The sequence below is a fragment of the Monodelphis domestica genome, chromosome 6 (genome assembly GCF_027887165.1).
Source record: "Monodelphis domestica isolate mMonDom1 chromosome 6, mMonDom1.pri, whole genome shotgun sequence".
NCBI classification, from domain to species: Eukaryota; Metazoa; Chordata; class Mammalia; order Didelphimorphia; family Didelphidae; genus Monodelphis; species Monodelphis domestica.
The window spans coordinates 259119008-259138440 of NC_077232.1; the positions used below are offsets into that span (position 1 = coordinate 259119008).

The 19433-nt window shown below is 36.6% G+C and overlaps 1 protein-coding gene across 1 annotated transcript in view; it reads left to right on the forward strand.

The window, feature by feature from the left end:
• The window catches only part of CENPE (centromere protein E), a 75462-nt gene that overhangs the window by 31764 nt on the left and 24265 nt on the right, over nt 1-19433 (forward strand). The window contains exons 18-32 of the mRNA XM_056803121.1: nt 684-776; nt 2056-2190; nt 2283-2460; nt 3233-3387; nt 5170-5496; nt 6061-6237; nt 6475-6630; nt 9457-9663; nt 10978-11136; nt 13802-14092; nt 15090-15197; nt 15390-15680; nt 16150-16308; nt 16450-16740; nt 16854-17012. Coding sequence (XP_056659099.1) covers nt 684-776; nt 2056-2190; nt 2283-2460; nt 3233-3387; nt 5170-5496; nt 6061-6237; nt 6475-6630; nt 9457-9663; nt 10978-11136; nt 13802-14092; nt 15090-15197; nt 15390-15680; nt 16150-16308; nt 16450-16740; nt 16854-17012 — 2886 coding nt within the window. The remainder of the gene's footprint in view (nt 1-683; nt 777-2055; nt 2191-2282; nt 2461-3232; nt 3388-5169; nt 5497-6060; nt 6238-6474; nt 6631-9456; nt 9664-10977; nt 11137-13801; nt 14093-15089; nt 15198-15389; nt 15681-16149; nt 16309-16449; nt 16741-16853; nt 17013-19433) is intronic.

Genomic DNA, 19433 nt, shown 5'->3' on the forward strand with positions numbered 1-19433 from the left:
CTATCCCTAATTTATATTCCTACAATAGGATTTGTTGGTCCACTTTGAAGGCTAGAACTTACTGGGAATTCCCTACGTTGACAGAAACACAATTTTGTATAGTACCACTCTCCTACGCATGGCTTAAATTTGTCCTACATTTTGCCCAGATTGTGGCTTTATTGGTAACCTTTCTGGCTGTGTATGGTTTTTACCTCTTTACTCAGGCCTGTTTTGAAGAAAGAGCTGGACCCTCTTGTTCTTCTAGCTTTTATATCCTCTAATTCTTAGGCAATAGATGACTAATATATAATATTCCCTAGACCTATTGTCAGACTTTCAGGATTCTTAGGTGAGCTTTTCTAGTGCTATTTCTTCTAATAAATCTGAAATGCAAACTGCAATATGTAATTTTCTTTTATCTGTGTAATCATAATACCAGGATATGTAAGAAATTAAATGTTTCTTGGGCATTGTCTTTTGTTATTGCTGCCTAGATATAATAATTGAGGATAGATCTTATATACCTTGGAATTCATGCAAGAGCTCATCTGAAGAGAAAAATGGAACATGGGACCACTCGTGGTTCCAGTTCTCATATTTTATTATTCAGAATCAACGGTGCTGATTCTTTCTTTGCTTTAGTTGACTTGTTTATACATTTTGTACTTAAATTGTCTTTTATTTTCCTGTGATTCCTTCAGAGTGAACAGAATTCAAAATCACAGTTGCTGAAAGAAAAGGAAGAACAAATCAAGGAGAAATTTTTAGAATTACAACTGATAAAAAAGACAATGGTAAAAAAATAAAATGAACATTCTCTGTGTAGTGTTGGATATACATAATCTGCCAGTGAAATATAACTTCTAGGAATGTTATTAGCAGGGCTAATTTGAATGTACATTTTTAACTTTATCAGTGATATTTATGTGGTTTGGCTTCTTTTTTAAATCAAGGAGGTATAATCTATTTCCCCTAAATGCTGAGGCCATGTGAGCATGGAACAAGTCAAACTTTACATCACTTAGTCCACACTACCTATATTGCTATTATCAGTAATAAGTGAAAATTGCACATAAAAACAATTTTAAAACTTTTAAAATTTTGAATTGCAAATTTTCTCCCTCCTCCCCTCTTTTCCTCACTCACACCCATCCCTCCCTGAAATCAACAACAATGTAAAGACAAATAACCTTTGAAAAACTTAAGAACTCTGATTAATGCAATGAGCAGACCTGATTCCAGGGAACTGATAACGAACTGTGCTTCCCATCTCTTAACAATGAGATGATAGTTTCAGTGTGCAGAATGATAAAAGCATGAGATAGGGAGTGGACAGTGAGGGAATTTGTTTCAATTTACTCTGCATATTTGTTACATGATTCACATTTTGTTTTTTGGTTAATAAAGGACATCAGAGGGATAATAACTGCTCCTTAATTGAAAAAAATAAAATTAAAAAACAAAGAAAGAATAATACCAATGATACCTACGATTATCATGAGACACCTAGGTGCATAGAGCACTGGCCTGGAGTCAGGAAAACCTGAGTTCAATTCCAGCCTCAGTCCAGCTTACTATCTGGTGACCCTGGGAAAGTCACTTCACCACTACCCCAGTTTCCTCATTTGTAAAATGGAGATAATAGCAGCACCAACTCCCAGGGTTGTTGCAGATTTGATGAGATAATACTTATAAACTATTTAGCATGGTGCTTGATGTTAGGTTTACATTGAATTAGACTTGTATTATGGTATACAAAGATGTATCTTTTGGAGATATTGAAGAATGTATATGAGTGGTTATTTTGCCTCCTTAGTATTAAAAAATGATAACTGTTAGATATTATACCTGATGCTTTTGTGGTTTGTCTTTATCATCATGTTTCAACTGTTTCATTTTAAACTGACTTTACATGAAATAAATAAAAATGGAAAGCAACTAAAAATAATAATAAAACATTTAGCATGGTACCTGGCTTAATGCTCATAGAATAGTTTGAAACTTTAAACAACCATATAGCTTATCGGTATACTCTATAATATTATTGATGTATATGCATCTCTGTTCTTTCAGGGAGATGGTGAGAAAATATATGAAGAACTAAAGCATTTGAAACAGTCTCTCTGCGATACTGAAACCATAGCCCTGGATGCCCAGAAAGAAACAGCATTTCTTAAATGTGAGAACCTAGAGCTGAAAGAAAAAATGGTAACATTTTTTTTCATTAATGATTATAGTGTCATGTTTTGATGATCTCAATGTTGACACATTGCTCTGACCATTGATGTTCTGGTTAATAGAAAGAACTTTCAAGTCAATGCAAGCAACTGGAAAAAGATAATCATCTATACCAAAGTCAGTTGCAAGAGAGAAGAGACAGTTCCAAAAGAAGGCAAGCTGATCTAGAGAAAGAATTGCAGTCGGCTTTTAGTGAAATCACAAGGCTGACTTCCATTATTGAGGGCAAATATCCAAAAGGTATTTGTAAACTAATGGTTATACTGTCTTAATGAAATGGAATTTTATAAACAAGTTTGTGTTGGGTTTAACATCTATATTTCAATCTTTTTTTTTGTTGTTAACAAAAAAAAATCCATTCCACCCCATATTTTTTAGGCTTCCATGGTGTTTTAGTCTGATTTTTTTCCATTACATTTTAATGAAAGTATTATTAACATCTGATATCGTGGCTTAAAGTGAGGAATGTGTTAAAATAATACATTTTTGTAGACAAATTAGACTGGACCTAGAAAGTATTCATTTTTTTAAGTGTTGAAAAACTGAATTACCCTCATTGTTTACAATCCAGGTGGAACTTTTCCTCTTAAAATCTTATGTGCATAGGTGGGGCAGCTGGGTGGCTCAGTGGATTGAGAGCCAGGCCTGGGTTCTAATGGCCTCAGGCACCTCCCAGCTATGTGACCCTAGGCAAGTCACTTAACCTCCATTACCTAGCCCTTCTTTTCTGCCTAAGAACCAATACATAGTATTGATTCTAAGAAGGAAGGGAAGGGTTTATTTTAAAAAAGGAAAAAAATCTGATGTATAAATATTGTAATTTTTTGCCTTCTCACTGGAAGGAAGAGGAGGTAAAGAGAAAAAAAGAATTTGGAACTTAAGATAAAAATGAAAAAAAAATCCATTAGTCTGGTGTCAATAGAAACAAATCCTTTAAATATTTTTGTTCCTAAGGCCATCAAAACTTACAATAATTTTTTTTTTAATTCTTAATTCACCCAAATTTTTTTAGATGTGCTCCTTACTGTGGAATTGGAAAGAAAAGTTAAAGATCTCCAAAAAGACCTGGATAAAGCAATCAAAGAAAATGCAACTTTGCAAAAAGAAATTAATACACTATCTGAATTGAAGTCTTTACCTACTGAGCTAGAAATACTGAAGAAAGAGGTAAAAATTTCAAAAGGAAAGATAAGCTTTATTTATTTATTTGTTTGTTTGTTTCCATATTATTGATATTTGCACTAGGGTGATCTTTTAGAATCTACTTTCCCAGTCATAGCTCCATCAACCCATGTGATCAAGCAGTTGTTTTTCCTTCTGTGTTTCTACTCCCACAGTTCTTCCTTTGAATGTGGATAACGTTCTTTCTCATAAGTCCCTCAGAATTGTCCTGGATCATTGCATTACTCCTAGTAGAGAAGTCCATTACATTCTATTGTACCATAGTGTATCAGTCTCCATGTATAATGTTCTCCTGGTTCTGCTCCTTTCACACTGCATCAATTCCTAGAGATCATTCCAGTTCCCATGGAATTCCTCCAGTTAATTATTCCTTTGAGCACAATAGTATTCCATCACCAACATATACCACAATTTGTTCAGCCATTCCCCAATTGGAGGACATCCCCTTATTTTCCATTTTTTTCTTGCCACCACAAAGAGCGCAGCTTTGAATATTCTTATACAAGTCTTTTTCCTAATTATCTCTTTGGGGTATAAACCCAGCAGTGCTATGGCTGGATCAAAGGGCAGACAGTTTTTTAGTGCCCTTTGGGCATAGTTCCAAATTGCCCTCCAGAATGGTTGGATCAATTCCCAACTCTACCAGCAATGACCTTTGTCAGAGGTTTTTGTTATAAAGATTGTTTCCCAATTTGTTGCTTCCCTTCTAATTTTGGATGCATTCATTTTGTTTGTACAAAACATTTTTAATTTAATGTAATCAAAATTATTTATTTTACATTTTGTGATTTTTTTTTTCTAGCTCTTGCTTGGTTTTAAAGTCTTAACTTTCCCAAAAGTCTGATATGTATACTATTCTGTGTTCACCTAATTTGCTTATAGTTTCCTTCTTTATATTCAAGTCATTCACCCATTCTGAGTTTATCTTGATGTAGGGTGTGAGATGTTGATCCAAACCTAATCTCTCCCATACTGTTTTCCAATTTTCCCAGAAGTTTTTGTCAAATAGTGGATTTTTGTCCCAAAAGCTGGGATCTTTGGGCTTGTCATAGACTATATTACTGAGGTCACTTACCCCCAAGTACTGATCCTCCTTTCTGTCTCTTAGTCAGTACCATGTGGTTTTGATGATCACTGCTTTATCGCACAGTTTAAGATCTGGTACTGCTAGGCCACAGGAAGGATAAGTTTTAAATAAAGTCCTTTAACAACATGTTTTGACTCTTGTGATGTTATAGTAATAAATAACTATTTGTGAATCTGGATATGAATCATGTCCAGAGAAATGTCCATAGTTTAGCACCTAGTTTTTAATTAGGCAGAACTGATGCCATCAGCTGACACAGATAAATGTTTTGCTTATACATAACCTGGATTCTTTTCCCACCTGAATATTGTTATCTGTACAGTTTTCTGGTTTTTTGTATTTCAGCAAAGCTGTTTTCTTTTAGATTTAAAAGGTTTTTTTCTTCTAACCTCATCCTTCACTATTAGGGTAAAGGGAAATGGAGGAAGCTGCATGGTAGAAAAGAAGGTATTTCATTTAAAAGTGCTATAATCTAATAGCTTGCAAGCTAGTGAGCAATTCACAGGACTGGAAGGATTTTTTGTTGATGAACTTATCTGAAAATTCAAAGATAAAACTATTTCAGTAATTTTTCAGGACTTTTGTTCTATTTAATCTTCATTGGATCCCAGCCATTTAGCATTTGATTGAAAGTATCTTGCAATTTAACTAACATTCCCTTAATCTCATTTTATTGGTAGAGACTTGAAAAATCTGAAGAGCTGAATTTGATAATAGCAGAAAAGGATAAACTTAGGGCTGAAATCATGTACAAGGACAACAGGCTCCAAGAACTACTTGATGAAATTGAGAAAAGCAAAGAGGAGCTAGCAGCAGCCCAGGCAACTCATCAAACCACCACTCAGGAGTTCCAGGATTTCAAACAATACCATGGAGAGTTTGAGCAAAATTATTTTACTGTTCTTGAAGAGATTGAGAAAATGAAGCATCAAATTAGAACTGTATCCGTAGAAGCTCATGAAATTGCTTTGGATTTTGATGATTTGGTTAGTGAGCCAACCAAAGAGGTGAGTGAATGCTCTCTTTTTGTAAGGAATTGTTGCCTCCTTACTTGCTTTTGTAGGGCAGAGACTACAAAGGTAATGCACAAACTAGCAGATCCAACCAAACTAGAAGGCTTCAATTATGTCTCAAAAAGAGATTAGATGGGGCAGCTTGGTGGCTCAGTGGATTGTGTGCCAGACCAGAGACAGGAGGTCCTGGGTTCAAGTCTAACCTCAGATACTTCCTAGCTCTAACCTTAATTGCCTAAAGTCTTACCTGTCTTCTGCCATGGAACCAATAATTAGTATTGATTCTAAGACAGGTCAAAAACATTGATTATGTCTCCAGGTAACCTCTCTCTACACTCAGAGGCTCAATTTTAGAACGGGCTTTGGGAAGAATAGCAATTCTTGGCCATTGTACAACACTTAAAGATTGTTTCTGCTATAGAAAGATTAAAGTCTTTGTTGGTGGAGAGACAACCCTCGGGACCAAAGATTTTAGAAGAATTCATGAATTTTGGATTGTTGTGATATAATTTTCCACTGGTTTACTGACCTGTTTGGTTTTTAATTCCTATCATAAAGCCTCCTCCAGAAGTCCAACAGAAAGCCACTGAAGGAGAGAAACTCCTTGAGGTGAGAGAACAACTTTGTAAGGCTCAGCAGAAGTTGGAAGAGCGACTAAGTGGCAGGAGATCCAGTCTGAGGACCTCAGAGGAGGAGACGCAATTCCTTCCCAAGAGCCTTCATGAGCATCTCCAGGTAAGCTCTGGGACATGTGAAAAAGATGCCCCTGAACAGTTCCCAAAGCTGCCCTTCCAGACCCAGGAGGAGCAGCCCAGGCAGGAGCTGCATGCTGCCAGCCACTGGGTAAGGGCAAGCTGAGGATGGAACATGGGGCATGGGGGAGGGGGGGTGCTTCCATGTCACAGACCTAAGCAAGAAAGCATGGAAGAACTAATGCTGCCTCATGGTTTTACGTTTTTGTCATTGATAAAGAGCACAGATAAAGGCACCCAGGAGGAACTGAGGAATTATTCTGAGTCCCACAAATGTCAGGATACCAAGGACTCCTCCAGCATGCCCACAAGACTGTCAGAAGAATCAGGTGTTAAGGGAATTCAAGAAGAAGCACTTGATGAGTTGCAAGGAAAGGTAAAAGCATTCTGCATTTATTGTTTGTTGAGATAGAGAGCCCCTGTTGGAATTCATTGAATCAGAATTCATTACATGTGTTCACTTCATCCAACTCTAAAAAATTAAATTCCTGGGCAGCAAGCCGGTTCAGTGGAGAGAGCCAAACCTGGAGACAGAACAGAAGGACCTAGATTCAAAATTGGCATCAGCTGGGTGACCCTGGGCAAATTACTTAACCCCAATTTCCCAGCCCTCACCACTCTTCTGTCTTAGTAAGGGTTTGAAATTAAAATTAAGCTCCCACCTTGCACCAGACATGGTGCTAGGTTCTTGGGATACAGAGATGTGAACAAAAGTCTCTGTCTTCAAGAAGCTTACATTTGACTGTACTTCTTTATATTCAGAGGGTCATATCAACCCTACTTAGTCAAAACTCTTGTTTCTTTTTTTATATCATTAAATCATTACTAAATTTAAGCAGACATAATGTTCATAACGTTCGGTGTCTTTGCCTTTACACTGGTTGCTCTCATGCCTGGAATACACTCTGCAATTCTTTTTCACCTGCCTCTTAGAGAAGGAAAGATTGGGACTTTAGAAAAGAATCTTTGAAATTTCCCTCAAACTCAGTTCATATTTATACTTTCACATACCTTTGTCACGCACAGAAAGGAACATAAGCCACTTGAGGATAGGAATTGTTTTATATTTGTTTTGTTTTGTTCTATCTTAAGAACAGCTCTAAGACAGACAGGAAAGGGCTACACAAACAAGATTAAGTGACTTACCTAGGGTAACACAGCTAGAAAGTATCTGAGGCCAGATTTGAACCTAGGTCCTCCTGACTCCAGGCCTGGCTCTCTATCCATTGTTGTTACCTAACTGCCCCTAATAAATGTTTTTTAAAGATCAAAATTTTCCATTGATCATCTGAATTTATTCTTTGTGGGCTATTGTATTTATAATAAAAACAAATTATACCAAATTCTATTCATTGATACACTAATCTTATAATTCTTGTTACTATCAGAAATAAAGTCAGTGATTACTTCTGCTCAGTATTTATTGTCTTAAGTGTCTAGCCAGGATTGAGATCATATGCTTCATTATATCAGCATTAGGCTGTGCTGCCAGGCACTTAGTTCACCAGACTCTCGTGTCAGTTCTTGGCTTAGTAATGAGGACTCTATCAAGTCACCTGACCACAGCTTGCTTATTGATAAAGAACTTTGTAGCTGTGCTGTGATCTTCAGTAGCTGCAACCCCAAAAAGCCATATATCAAATAGTATTTTTTCATTGTAATTTTGGAGATGTTACCCCCCAAACAATGACCCTTAGCAGGTAACCAAAATCTTGAGGATGCCTTTGTAACATAACAGGTGTGTGATTTTGCTTTTCCTTTATATCATCTCTTAGAGAAAGAGATTAAAATTAGTCAAATCTAAGCACATCTTTGTACACTCAAAAAAAGATTTTACCTTTTAGTGACTGGATGGTATTGTTATTGTATGCTCTTCACCAGGCCAGTTGTAGTATACCATCCAGGCTTCTTAGCCCTTTCTCATCCTCCTTTTTCATTCTGGGCCAAAGTCATCATCCACTATCCCTGTCTGAGATGGTTCCTATAAATAAAAAGCACACATCAAAGAAAATCATTAAGGGGAGCTTAGCCTATTTTTCTAAAATTTAACAGAATTTGTAAGGTAGAAGAAGTAGTAAAAATGCTTTTTTATCCAAGATTGGCACAACCTAAGTTTGTATTTTGACAATAAAATGTAAGGTTGGAGTAGCCAGATTGCTTAGTTATTAGAGAGCCAGACATGGAGTTTGGAGGTCCTGGATTTCAATCTGGCCTCAGATAGCTGGATGACCCTGGGCAAGTCACTTAACCCCCACTGCCTATCTGTTACCACTCTTCCACCTTGGAACCAATATACAATATTAATTACAAGACAGAAGGGTGGGTGTGATTTTTTTATTTTAAGGTATGTGGTGATAAACCTATAAGCAATTTAAAATTTTTTCATTAAAATTTGAAATTTGTTGGTGCTAATGACTCCAATAATAGTGTATTTAGGAACTCTTGGAGTTTTGAGCTTTTGTGGAATTTGGTACAAGGATTGCATTGTTTGCTATGTTTTAGCTGGTAAGAGGCAAGAAGGCAGCCACAGAAAACTTAAGATGTGTCTTGTTTAGAAACGCCTTGCTTTGGAAGCCTTAGTATGATTGAATGTGAACACTAGACAACATTGACCAATGCACTAAAACAGATATTGACTGGTATGGCCTAGTAGAAAGTGCACTCTACTTGAAGTTAGGAAACCTGCTCAAGATTCCACTTGGACATTAGGTGACCGTATAACTTAACCTTAAATTTCTAGGAATTAAAAAAAATAGTTTGCATTCTCCGTTGTAAGGAATGTATTCTGTAAACCATAAAGAGTATATATGTCTAGGTGGCAGCTAAATGGTTCAGAAGATTGAGGGCCAGGCCTAGAGACAGGAGGTCCTGGGTTCAAATTTGGCCTTAGACAATTCCCTGCTGTGTAACCCTGGGCAAGTCACTTAACCCCCATTGCCTAGACCTTACCACTCTTCTGCCTTGGAGCCAATACACAGTATGGATTCTAAGAGGGGGAATATAAGGATTAAAAAAAAAAAAGTATGTGTGTCTACGTGTCTGTATGTGCTTGTGTGTGTACATATATACATACAGATTTTAAAATATGAATTATTTTATATTTGCATTTTATTTTCTGTAGCTTCCAGATGTTACTTATAGATGAACAAGTAAATTCATAGTTGGCTATAAACTTGCTAAAAATTTCTTCATGTCTTCATAGACTGTGAAGCTGAATGAAGGACAAAATTTGGAGTCTCCAAGAAACCTAGTGCCTCTCCCAGACTATGAAAAGGACAATGAATTACTTCAACAACAAAGAAAGATTTCCTCCTTAATACAGGAAAAAAATCAGCTGCAGCAAATGCTAGAGTGTGTCACAGCCGAAAAGAATCAATTGAAAACTGATCTCGAGGAAAATATTGGAATGGTAATGTTTATTTAGCAAAGCACAAACTTCTCTGTACCTCATGATAGCGTGTTCCCATTTATTTTTCTTATGAAGTTTTAATGTTGCATTTTGGAGCAGTGGGAATTTTAACGTTCATTATGAACAGTGGTGAATTATCCACTGAGCTTCTTTTGACTCACATTGAAGGGAAGGTGGTGTTTCAGCCATGTCCTACTTCATAGCCCTATAGACTTGTGTCCATTGGGGTTTCTTGGTAAAGATACTAGAGTGATTTGTCATTTCCTTCTCCAATGGATCATTTGTCAGGCAAAAGAGGTTTAGTGACTTGCCCAAGGTCACACAGCTAGGATACACCTGCAGCTGGGTTTGAACTCAAGTCTACCTGATGCCAGGGCCCAGTGCTCCATCCCCTTAGCCTGTTGGAGGGAGGGCATCGGTGACATCATTTGTAGAATGGGGGGAGGAGGGGGTCTGGTTTTTTTTTCCAGGAACCACTGCCACCTAACCCATACTATACATCTGTTAACAGTTTGTTAAATTCAGCTAGTACCTATTATCACCTGCTATTAGAAAATTGCCATAATTGGCAGGCCCAGGGATTTTTATAAGGCAAAGGCAAAAACAATTTATTCATTCAAGAACCTTTCATTCTACCAGGGGAACATGACATCCATGTGGACAAGTTAATGTATGGTGCTGTCATCAGGGGAAGTAGATAATTTGAGAATCCAGAAGGACAGCACCTGAATGACTCTTCAAGATAAAGATGGGCAGCTGGGTGGCTCAATGGATTGAGAGCCAGGCCTAAAGTCTGGAGGTCCCAGGTTCAAATATGACCTCAGGCACCTCCCAACTGTGTGACCCTGGGAAAGTCACTTAACTCTTATTGCCTAGTCCTTACCATTCTTCTGCCTTAGAACCAATGCATAGTATTGATTCTAAAATGGAAGGTAAAGGTTTTTTAAAAAATAGAAAAAGGTTCTATTTTTAGAACCTTACAAAAATAAATCGGTTTTTTTTTTGGTTTTGTTTTCTTTTTAAATAGAAGCACAGGGCAAGGCTCAGAAGAAACAAAGGGGAATCCTGACTTGTATCAGGAAATGAAAGGCTAGAAGAATGTGCCAAGGAAAAAGAGAAGGATGAGAACCAAAAACTACTTTGTTTAGCTTTCCTACCAAATTCTTTGAGTCCTAAAATTTGTGTTGTAACTTGTCTGATTTTTTTTCCTTCTATATGTAAAGTATAGGAAATGTTGATTCTGGACGTGTTTGTTTTCCCAACACTAAATTTCATTTGCTTTGTTAATTTTGTTTCTTTTGCATTTTGTTCTAGAGTATTGAAAATCAAGAAGAATTAAGAAATATTGGAGCAGCACTTAAAAAGCAACAAGAGGCAGTCCTCAAAGAAAGGAGGAAGACTGCCGAGAAAGAAGGAGAGCTTGTAAGGACTCAGGAGAGATTGGCAGATACTGAGGAAAAACTCAATAAGAAGGTGATTTTTTTTTTAAGTTAATGAAAATCTGCCTTTTTTCCCTTGTACCTCTCCAGCTGAAAAAAAGAAAAGAAAAAAAAAACCTTCAAATAAATGAGTATAGTCAAACAAAACAAATAATTGGCCATGTTAAACAAAAAAAATGTCTTAAGACTGCTGTATCCCAAGCTCATCAAGAAGGAGGTTATATTAGTCCTTTGGAATCATGATTTTATCTGAGAATGCAGGGCTTGTTCAGTATTAGGAAAATTAGCGGCATGATTGACTATGTTGCTAATAAAACCAACAAAAAGATTATGGAAGAGAAGGAGATAATTTGAAGAAAAGAAAAAATGAAGAAGTGCCGAATCTGAAGTCAGGATATAGGCTGGAAGAAAGGGCAAATAAAAACCCCACACAGTAAGGAGTTATTATGGAGGAAAGGAAGCTCAAGACACAAACCCACCAAAAAAAAAAAAGAATGACTCCAAAACATTTTCAGGTATTCTGTTAGGGGTAAGAGAAATCACAGCATGGAACCACATTTTAAAAGAAAAAAATTTTTTTAATTCTAGTTAGAGATAAAGCAAGAAGTTTTTTGTTGTTGGTTTTTGTTTTGTTTTGGGGTTTTTTTGTTGCTTTTTGTTTGTTTGTTTTTTTTAAGTCAGAAAGCAGAAAGAATTATAGAGGAAAACATAAGGTATCTCAAAGCAAAAACAATCTTGAGAAACAGCTGAAGGTGAAAAAATTTAAGAATATTTGAATCTTCTGAATGTCATGAACAAAAAAACTTACTATATATCAAGAAAACTGCTCAGATCTCTTAGAACCAGAGGGTAAAGAAGAAATTGAGTAAGTCTACCAGTCATCTTCTGAAAGTAAATCCCGAAATGAAAACTTCCAGAAACATAATAGGCAAAAATCCAGAGTTTCCAGGGCAGAGAAAAAATATTGCAAGCAGCCAGAAAGAAGGGATTCAAGGACTGAGAAAACAGTCAGGATTACACATGTTTTAGCAGCCACTACTTTAATGGAACAGAGCATTTGTAATACTATGTAACCAAGAGCAACTTTCCCAGCACAATTGAACATAATGCTTCTTGGGGAGCAATGAAATTGGATTTTAATGAAAGATGCCTTTCAAGCATTTATGATTGAAATACCAGGAGAGAAGAGAGGCGTAAAAAGTAAACATGAATGAACCACCTACATTCAAGTGTGGGGAGATGATACATGGTTTCCCCTTTCATGGTGGTTCTGTTATGTCTTGATGATTTTAGAAAATGTATGGAAAGAGAAGAGGAATATACTGGGGGAGGAAAAGAATGAAAGCTAATGGAAACTTATTTCACATAAGAGAAGTTGCCCCTAAATTGGGGAATAGAATGAAGTTATAGTATATAAATGTAATGGAACACTTAATCAGCATAATGACCAGCCACCATTCTAGAGCACTAAAGATAAAACCTGCAGCCCAGCTCCTGTTAATGCCGAGCTCAGATGCAGAATAAGACAAACTGTTTTTGACCATTACCAAGATGGTAAATTTCCCCCCCATATTTGCAAGAGAATTTTGTTTTACCTGGTGCTCTCAATTTGGAGAGAAGGGGTGAGTAAAAAGGCAGATTTTGCCTACTGAAAACAAATCACATTTTTTAAACCATGAAAAAGACAATAAAACTTTTTAAGTTTAAAAATCATTCTTATGGACTATAAGAAAAAAACAGTAGGCTGGTTTGTCAGGCTGAATTTTGCTTGCCTTTGTTATAGAGAGAGAAAAAGTAAGCAGAAGCCAGACCCTTGGGGACACCCCTGGTTCATGGATATAATATGGAGGTCTAGCAAAATAAACTGAGGAGGAGGAAAACCAGGAGAGAGAACAAGTAAACAGTTTCAAAGACTACTGAGGAGACATCAAAGATTAGGATTGACAAAAAGCCATTAGATTTGTCAGCTAGGGCAACTAGGTGGTACTAACAGCAATCTGGCCTCACATACTTCCTAGCTGTGTGACCCTAGGCAAATCACTTAACCCCATTGGCTTAGCCTTTGCTGCTCTTCTGCTTTGGGAGCAATACTGAGTATTAATTCTAAGGCAGAAGGAAAAGGTTTTTAAAAATTGTCAATTAAATGATTGTAATTTTGGAAAAAGCAGTTTCACTTGAATGGTGGGCATAAAAGAGATGAGAATAAAGGAAGTATACATTATGGAGCTGACTTTCTCCAGGAGTTTAGCCACAAAAAGAAGGGATATAGCACAATAAAAGATGGTAAAATCAAGTGAGCGTGGGTTTTGTTTGTTTATGTATAGAGGGGCATGGGAATGTTTATAAGCACTAAGGAAGGAGTGATTACGGTGCAAGTGGGGTTGATAGTGTGGATAATATGCTATAAAAGTGAGGAGGGGAAGGGATCAAGTTTAGAGGGGTCTGCCTTATCCAAGACTGAAGATTAGTAATATTTGGTTGCTAGGTGTTCCTTTTCTCTCTTGTATTCAATCCGACTTTTACTTCTCCTGATCATTATGATCCCAGTAACTCTGCTGCTCTCTTTGAGCTGGATTTTATTCCTTTTGCTAGTTTTACTTAAATCACTTGGGTTTTATCATTTCCTTAACTTTGAACACTTTTTTTCTGAGAAAACAAAAGCAAAATAAGGATCTTGATATACTGATTTCTGTTTTAAGATCCAAGAACTTCAAGAAAAAGAAAACCAGATGTTGAATGTTAGAAAAGAAGTCATTGAGGCTCAGGAGAAAGTGAATGAGATGGAGCAAATAAGGAACCAATTAGAATCCAAAAATTCTACCCTGGAGAGGGTAGAAATAGAGAACCTGAAGCTGGCTCAGAAACTCCAGGCTAGTTTAGAACAAACGTCATCAATAACCCAAGAAATAAATGAGTTCAAGAAGACACAGGTGGCTCTCCAATTAGAGAGAGATCAACTAAAAGAAAATATCAAAGAAGTTGTAACTAAGGTAAATGTAACATTTTCCTTCATTTGATGAGCATGTTTAGTTTTTATTGTATTTTGACTTTATGGCCCTAAGTACAGTATCTTTCAGTTTAGCAAAATGCCTTGCTGTATGCAGTAGGCACTTAGTAAATGTTTATTGATTTGTGTCACTGTAGTTTCTGGTAGAAAAAGAAAGCCTTTCCCCAACCCCCTTCTAGCTTGAAACTTCCTTTATAAGAAATATTAACAGTGTAGGTGTAAATATATGTGTATGGCATCAGTTCCCAAAGATTCCCTCATACCAATACAACCTTCCTTCTAAACAAATCAATAGAGCTACTAATACAAATCAAAATGTTGGTCATACCTATCAACAAATATCTCATCCTGCAGTTATAGTCTATGTCCTCTCTATCTAGAGGAGGAAAATACACCTCGACAGAAATCCATCAAAATAAGGATTAGTTACAGTTATTCATGACCGTTCTAAACTTCTTGTTGACTTCTTTTGCATGAATGTGGTCTCTATATTATGTGTGCATATACATGCATGTTGTACCTGTGTTTTTATACATTTACAGATTATTTTATACCTGGATATACATATGTGGCTATATGTATATATACACACAATGTGTGTGTGGATAGAAATGTTCTGCTCCCTTACCTCTACATAATTTCCTAAAAGACCTCCCAGTTTTTTCTGAGATCTCCATAGCATTATATTTATATACCACAGTTTTAAGCCATAACCCTGTCAGGGAGTACTCACTTTATTTCCAGGACTTTACCCAAAAAAAAAAAAATTGTACCATTTGGTTTTCTAAAAATGCTTTTCATTTCAGAACATATGCCAATTTGTAGTACAATTGGATCCAAGAATATATATAATTCACTGATATTTCTAGAATTGAACTATATTGTTTTACAGAATGAAATCCTAATCGTTTAGAAAAGAGACAATAGTGTTGGTATCCTTTTATTGTAAATATTCTCTTTGGATTTCCTCTAAAAAAAAGGGCCTGGAAACACAAGAAGAACTAAAAGTTGCTCAGACATGTCTGAAGGAACACCAAGAGACAATTGATAAACTGAAAGAAAGAATTTCTGAGAAGATGGCTCAAGAGGTAAATGATCCAAAAGCATTAGAGAAAACTAATGCTGAACTACTGCAAAAGGTGGGTTTGTTTTGGGAGGGAGTGGAATAATTGACCACCTGGGTTCTGAGTGTACTGCATTCCTCCTGTTGGGAAACATCATGGGCCTTTCTTTCCTAAATAACTCTGCCAACTTAAGTTTTTTTTTTCATTTCTCCCAAGATTCAAGAACATCAGGCAAAACAAGCACATATATTTAATGTCAGAGAGGAAGACAATAAGGCTCAAGAAAAAATAAAGGAAATGGAACAATTAAAGGAGCAATTAATATCCAAAGAGTCTACCCTGGAGAGGATTAATTTGGAAAACCTGGAATTGGCTCAGAAACTCCAAGCCAGTCTTGAAGAAACCACCTCTTTGGCAGAGGAGAGAGATGAACTGACAAAGACACTGATGACTCTCCAAGAAGAGAGCCATCAACTGAAACAGAACATAACAGAACTTGAAGCCAAGGTAAATCTCACTGTTGTAAGAGTTAAAATTTGGGGGAAACTGAGGCAGGTAGAAATTAGTCTCTGCAAGGAGTATTATATTTTTAGAGGTTTATTAAAGGTTAAGGATTAAAGAAAATACAGGATGAGAAAGCACCTGTCTAGGCCCATAGAGGCCTAGACAACCTCACCTACATTATGAAAAAGAGGCGTCTGCCTGGAAGCAGCAACAGGAAAGCAGAGCAACCCCGCCATAGGCGGAGACCCTTTAAATAATAATTTACTCTCAGTCAAGGTGAGAATTCAGTGCGATTACAAAGCATCCTGGAAGTAGAGCAAGGACTTATGGGGATTGAATTCCTAGATTCAAGTCTCCATTTTTACACTGTCTAGTAAATAGGTCCTTATAAGAACCAAGACGTGTTATGTCAAGTTTGTGTTCGCATAATTTTACTCTAAATATGTGCTTGGATCTTTCCCTAATCCCAAAGGGTCTGGAAACACAGGAAGAACTTAGAATTGCTCAAATGGGTCTGAAGGACCACCAGGAGACAATTGACAGATTAAAAGAGTGTGTTTCAGAGAAGGTGGCTCAAGTGTCAAAGAATCAAGAAGCTTTTGAGAAAACTAAAGCTGAGCTGCAGGAAAAGGTGGGTTTCTTTTCTTGTGACTGGGGGATCCCATGAGTTTATGTATACAACATCTTAATCTTATTGAATATCCATTCAGGTCTTCACAATATTGCTGGTTATACTAAATTACCATTTTGAAAAATTGTTATTTGACACCAGATTCAAGAGCTTCAGGAGAAAAAGGAGCAAGTTGTTAATGTCAGAGAAGAAAACAGTGAGGTGGAGGAAAAAGTGATTGAGATAGAACAGTTAAAAAAACAACTGAAAACCAAAGAGTGTACTCTGGAGAGGATAGAAATGGAAAACCTGGAATTGGCTCAGAAACTCCAAGCCAGTCTTGAAGAAACCACCTGTGTAGCCAAGGAGAGGGATGAACTGACAAAGATACAGGAGGCTTTTTACATAGAGATGGAACAGCTGAAAGAAACCATAAGGGACCTCACAACTAAGGTAACACCTTGTAAAGATGTTCTTATGAGAAACAAGTCTTTTAGAAAGGACAAAGAAGTTTTATGATAATTGTATTATAAAATATAATCTTGACTCTTCCTTTAATACTAAAGGGTCAGGGAACCCAAGAAGAACTCAAATTTGCTGAGATTTGTCTAAAGGGGCACCAAGAAACAATTGATAAACTGAAAGGATGCATTTCAGAGAAGACAGCTCAAGTATCAGAGAGCCAAGAAATTTTAGAGAAAACCACTGCTGAACTGCAGGAAAAGGTAGGTTTGGGTTTTTTACATTGGCTAGTTGCCTGCCTGGATTCTGAAATATATATATATATATAAATATTAAAGCAATATATATATGTATATATATATATTGCTTTAATATTTTTGGAATGCATAGTGGGACTTTCTGACATAAGCTTCATTGTAGTCTTAAAGGAAATAGTTAGGACTTCATTTCAATTAATTATTTTTGAATTTTCTTATTTTTATAAAGAAAAGCTGACAATATATTATATGTGTACATATATACACATGCAATACATGTATATTGCAAACTGCTATTTAAGCTATTGTCCCAGATAATCTGCTTACTTGTCTAGGATTTTCTAAGTAAATTATTAATCAGTCAAATAAGTTTTTTATCCTTCGCTAGGAAGCTCCACGGTCTTCTAGTATCATATTTGGGAATAGGTCTTTTCCAACCTAAACTTACCTCCCTTTATCTTGCTTCCCTAAATAAAGTATATCTGTAAAGATTGGCATCATTTCCAAGGTTCATAATCATGGAACCATTTTCAACTCAGTCTTCTTCCTCATCCTCCCCACTCCCTATGTCCAGTTAGTGGACAAGTCTTGACATTCTCAAATGTATTAACTTCTCCGTCCTCTTACTTTAACTATTGCAGTGACTTTTTCAGTTTGGTCACTCTGCTTCTCCTTCTCCAGTCCATTCTCCATAGAGCTTCCAAATTAATATCCTTAAAATATAGGTCTGGCTATGCCTTACACATGAATCTTCAATTTTTTTCCAATTATTTAATGTATTTCCCCTCATTTAATGTACATTATAACCAGCCTAATTTATCTGCTCTCCCAGAATCTACCAGTCCATCTCTTGCCAATGTGCAAATTGTCTGAAAGCCCAGAAACCTTTCTCACCTCCATCCCTTAAAATTCTCAGCCTACTTCAAGATACATCTGCTTATTATTTCCTATAAATTTTCCTGTTCCCCCCTACTTTTTAGTATTCTTTCCCTCAAATTGTCTTGCATTTTTCTATATCTCTTTGCACATATTGTAGCCCCATAGTTAGGAATATAAACTCTTGGAGGGGAAGGGACCATTTTGCATTTCTGCTTTGTATTCCCTACACCCAGCCCATTACCTTTAACACAGAAGGTCCCTAATAAATGCTTGTTGTTTTGAATCAAATTGAACTAAGAAGAAAAATGCTCATTCTTTGTGTGTGCTTTCTAAAAATTTAAAGTGCTATAAAATTAATATATGGGAGTAGTTATGAAATTCATTAAATGTAATAATATTTTCTTTTTCAGTAATAGAATCTAAAAAAAGAAAAAGGTACAAAAAAGGCCATTTGTCCCTAATAAAGTACTAAAGGATTGCTAATAAATTGAAATAATTGGTTTAGACAAACAGGGAAATGCTATTACAAAATGCATTCCTTCCCCCAAACAGATTATTAAATATTTTTAAAGAATCAATACTATGTATTTGTTCTAAGGCAAAAGAGCAGAAAGGGTTGGTCAATTGTGACCAAATGACTTGCCCAGTGTCAGAAAAATAGGAAATGTCTGAGGCCACATTTGAACCCAGGACCTCCTTTATCTGGGCTGGGCTCTCAGTCCAGTGAACTACCTAACTGCCCCCAATTATTGAGTAGTAACAAGGGGGGGGGGGGGGCTCCTTTAACTTTGGCAATCTGGTAATAACAATGAAGATTGTATTTAACCAGAATTAATTTCCACAATTAATTGCACTCTGGGTGTCTCTATTGTCCTTTGGGTTTCCCTTTCTCATTCTCGCCTGAATTCTTCATCTTAATCTTTCCTTTCATCTTAGTAAGGCATGCCTTTCCAGTCATCACAGAGGTAGCTGGCTTTCTCATTTGATGTTTGTTGGGCACATATTTCCAATTATTTTATTATCACAAGTAATTCTCTAGTAACTTTTTAGTAATTGTAGGGTTTTTCTTGCTTATCAGCACCATTTCCCTTTTCCTGCCAGATGGCCCCCAGGAACCAATATTTCTAGCTCAGAATCTAGGAAGAAGTCAGTTACTTCATTAAGGAGTCCAAATTTATTTCCATCTCAGTTAATTTTATTGCAATTGCATTGCATTTATATTAATTACATTCTAGCCTTTTTTATCTAGGCCTTTTTTACACTGATTATGATATAATTTTGTTAACTTCAGCGCGGTCTGTTAGCACCCTGCTGTTTCTTCCCATATACATGATATTCCTGAAATCTTCTTCCTCAAAATTAGTATTGTCCTATTCTATAAAGAGTGCCTGGGAGGAGGGAGCAGCTGGGTAGCTCAGTGGATTGAGAGCCAGGCCTAGAGACGGGAGGTCCTAGGTTCAAATCTGACCTCAGACACTTCCCAGCTGGGTGACCCTGGACAAGTCATTTGACCCCCATTGCCTAGCCCTTACCACTCTTCTGCCTAGG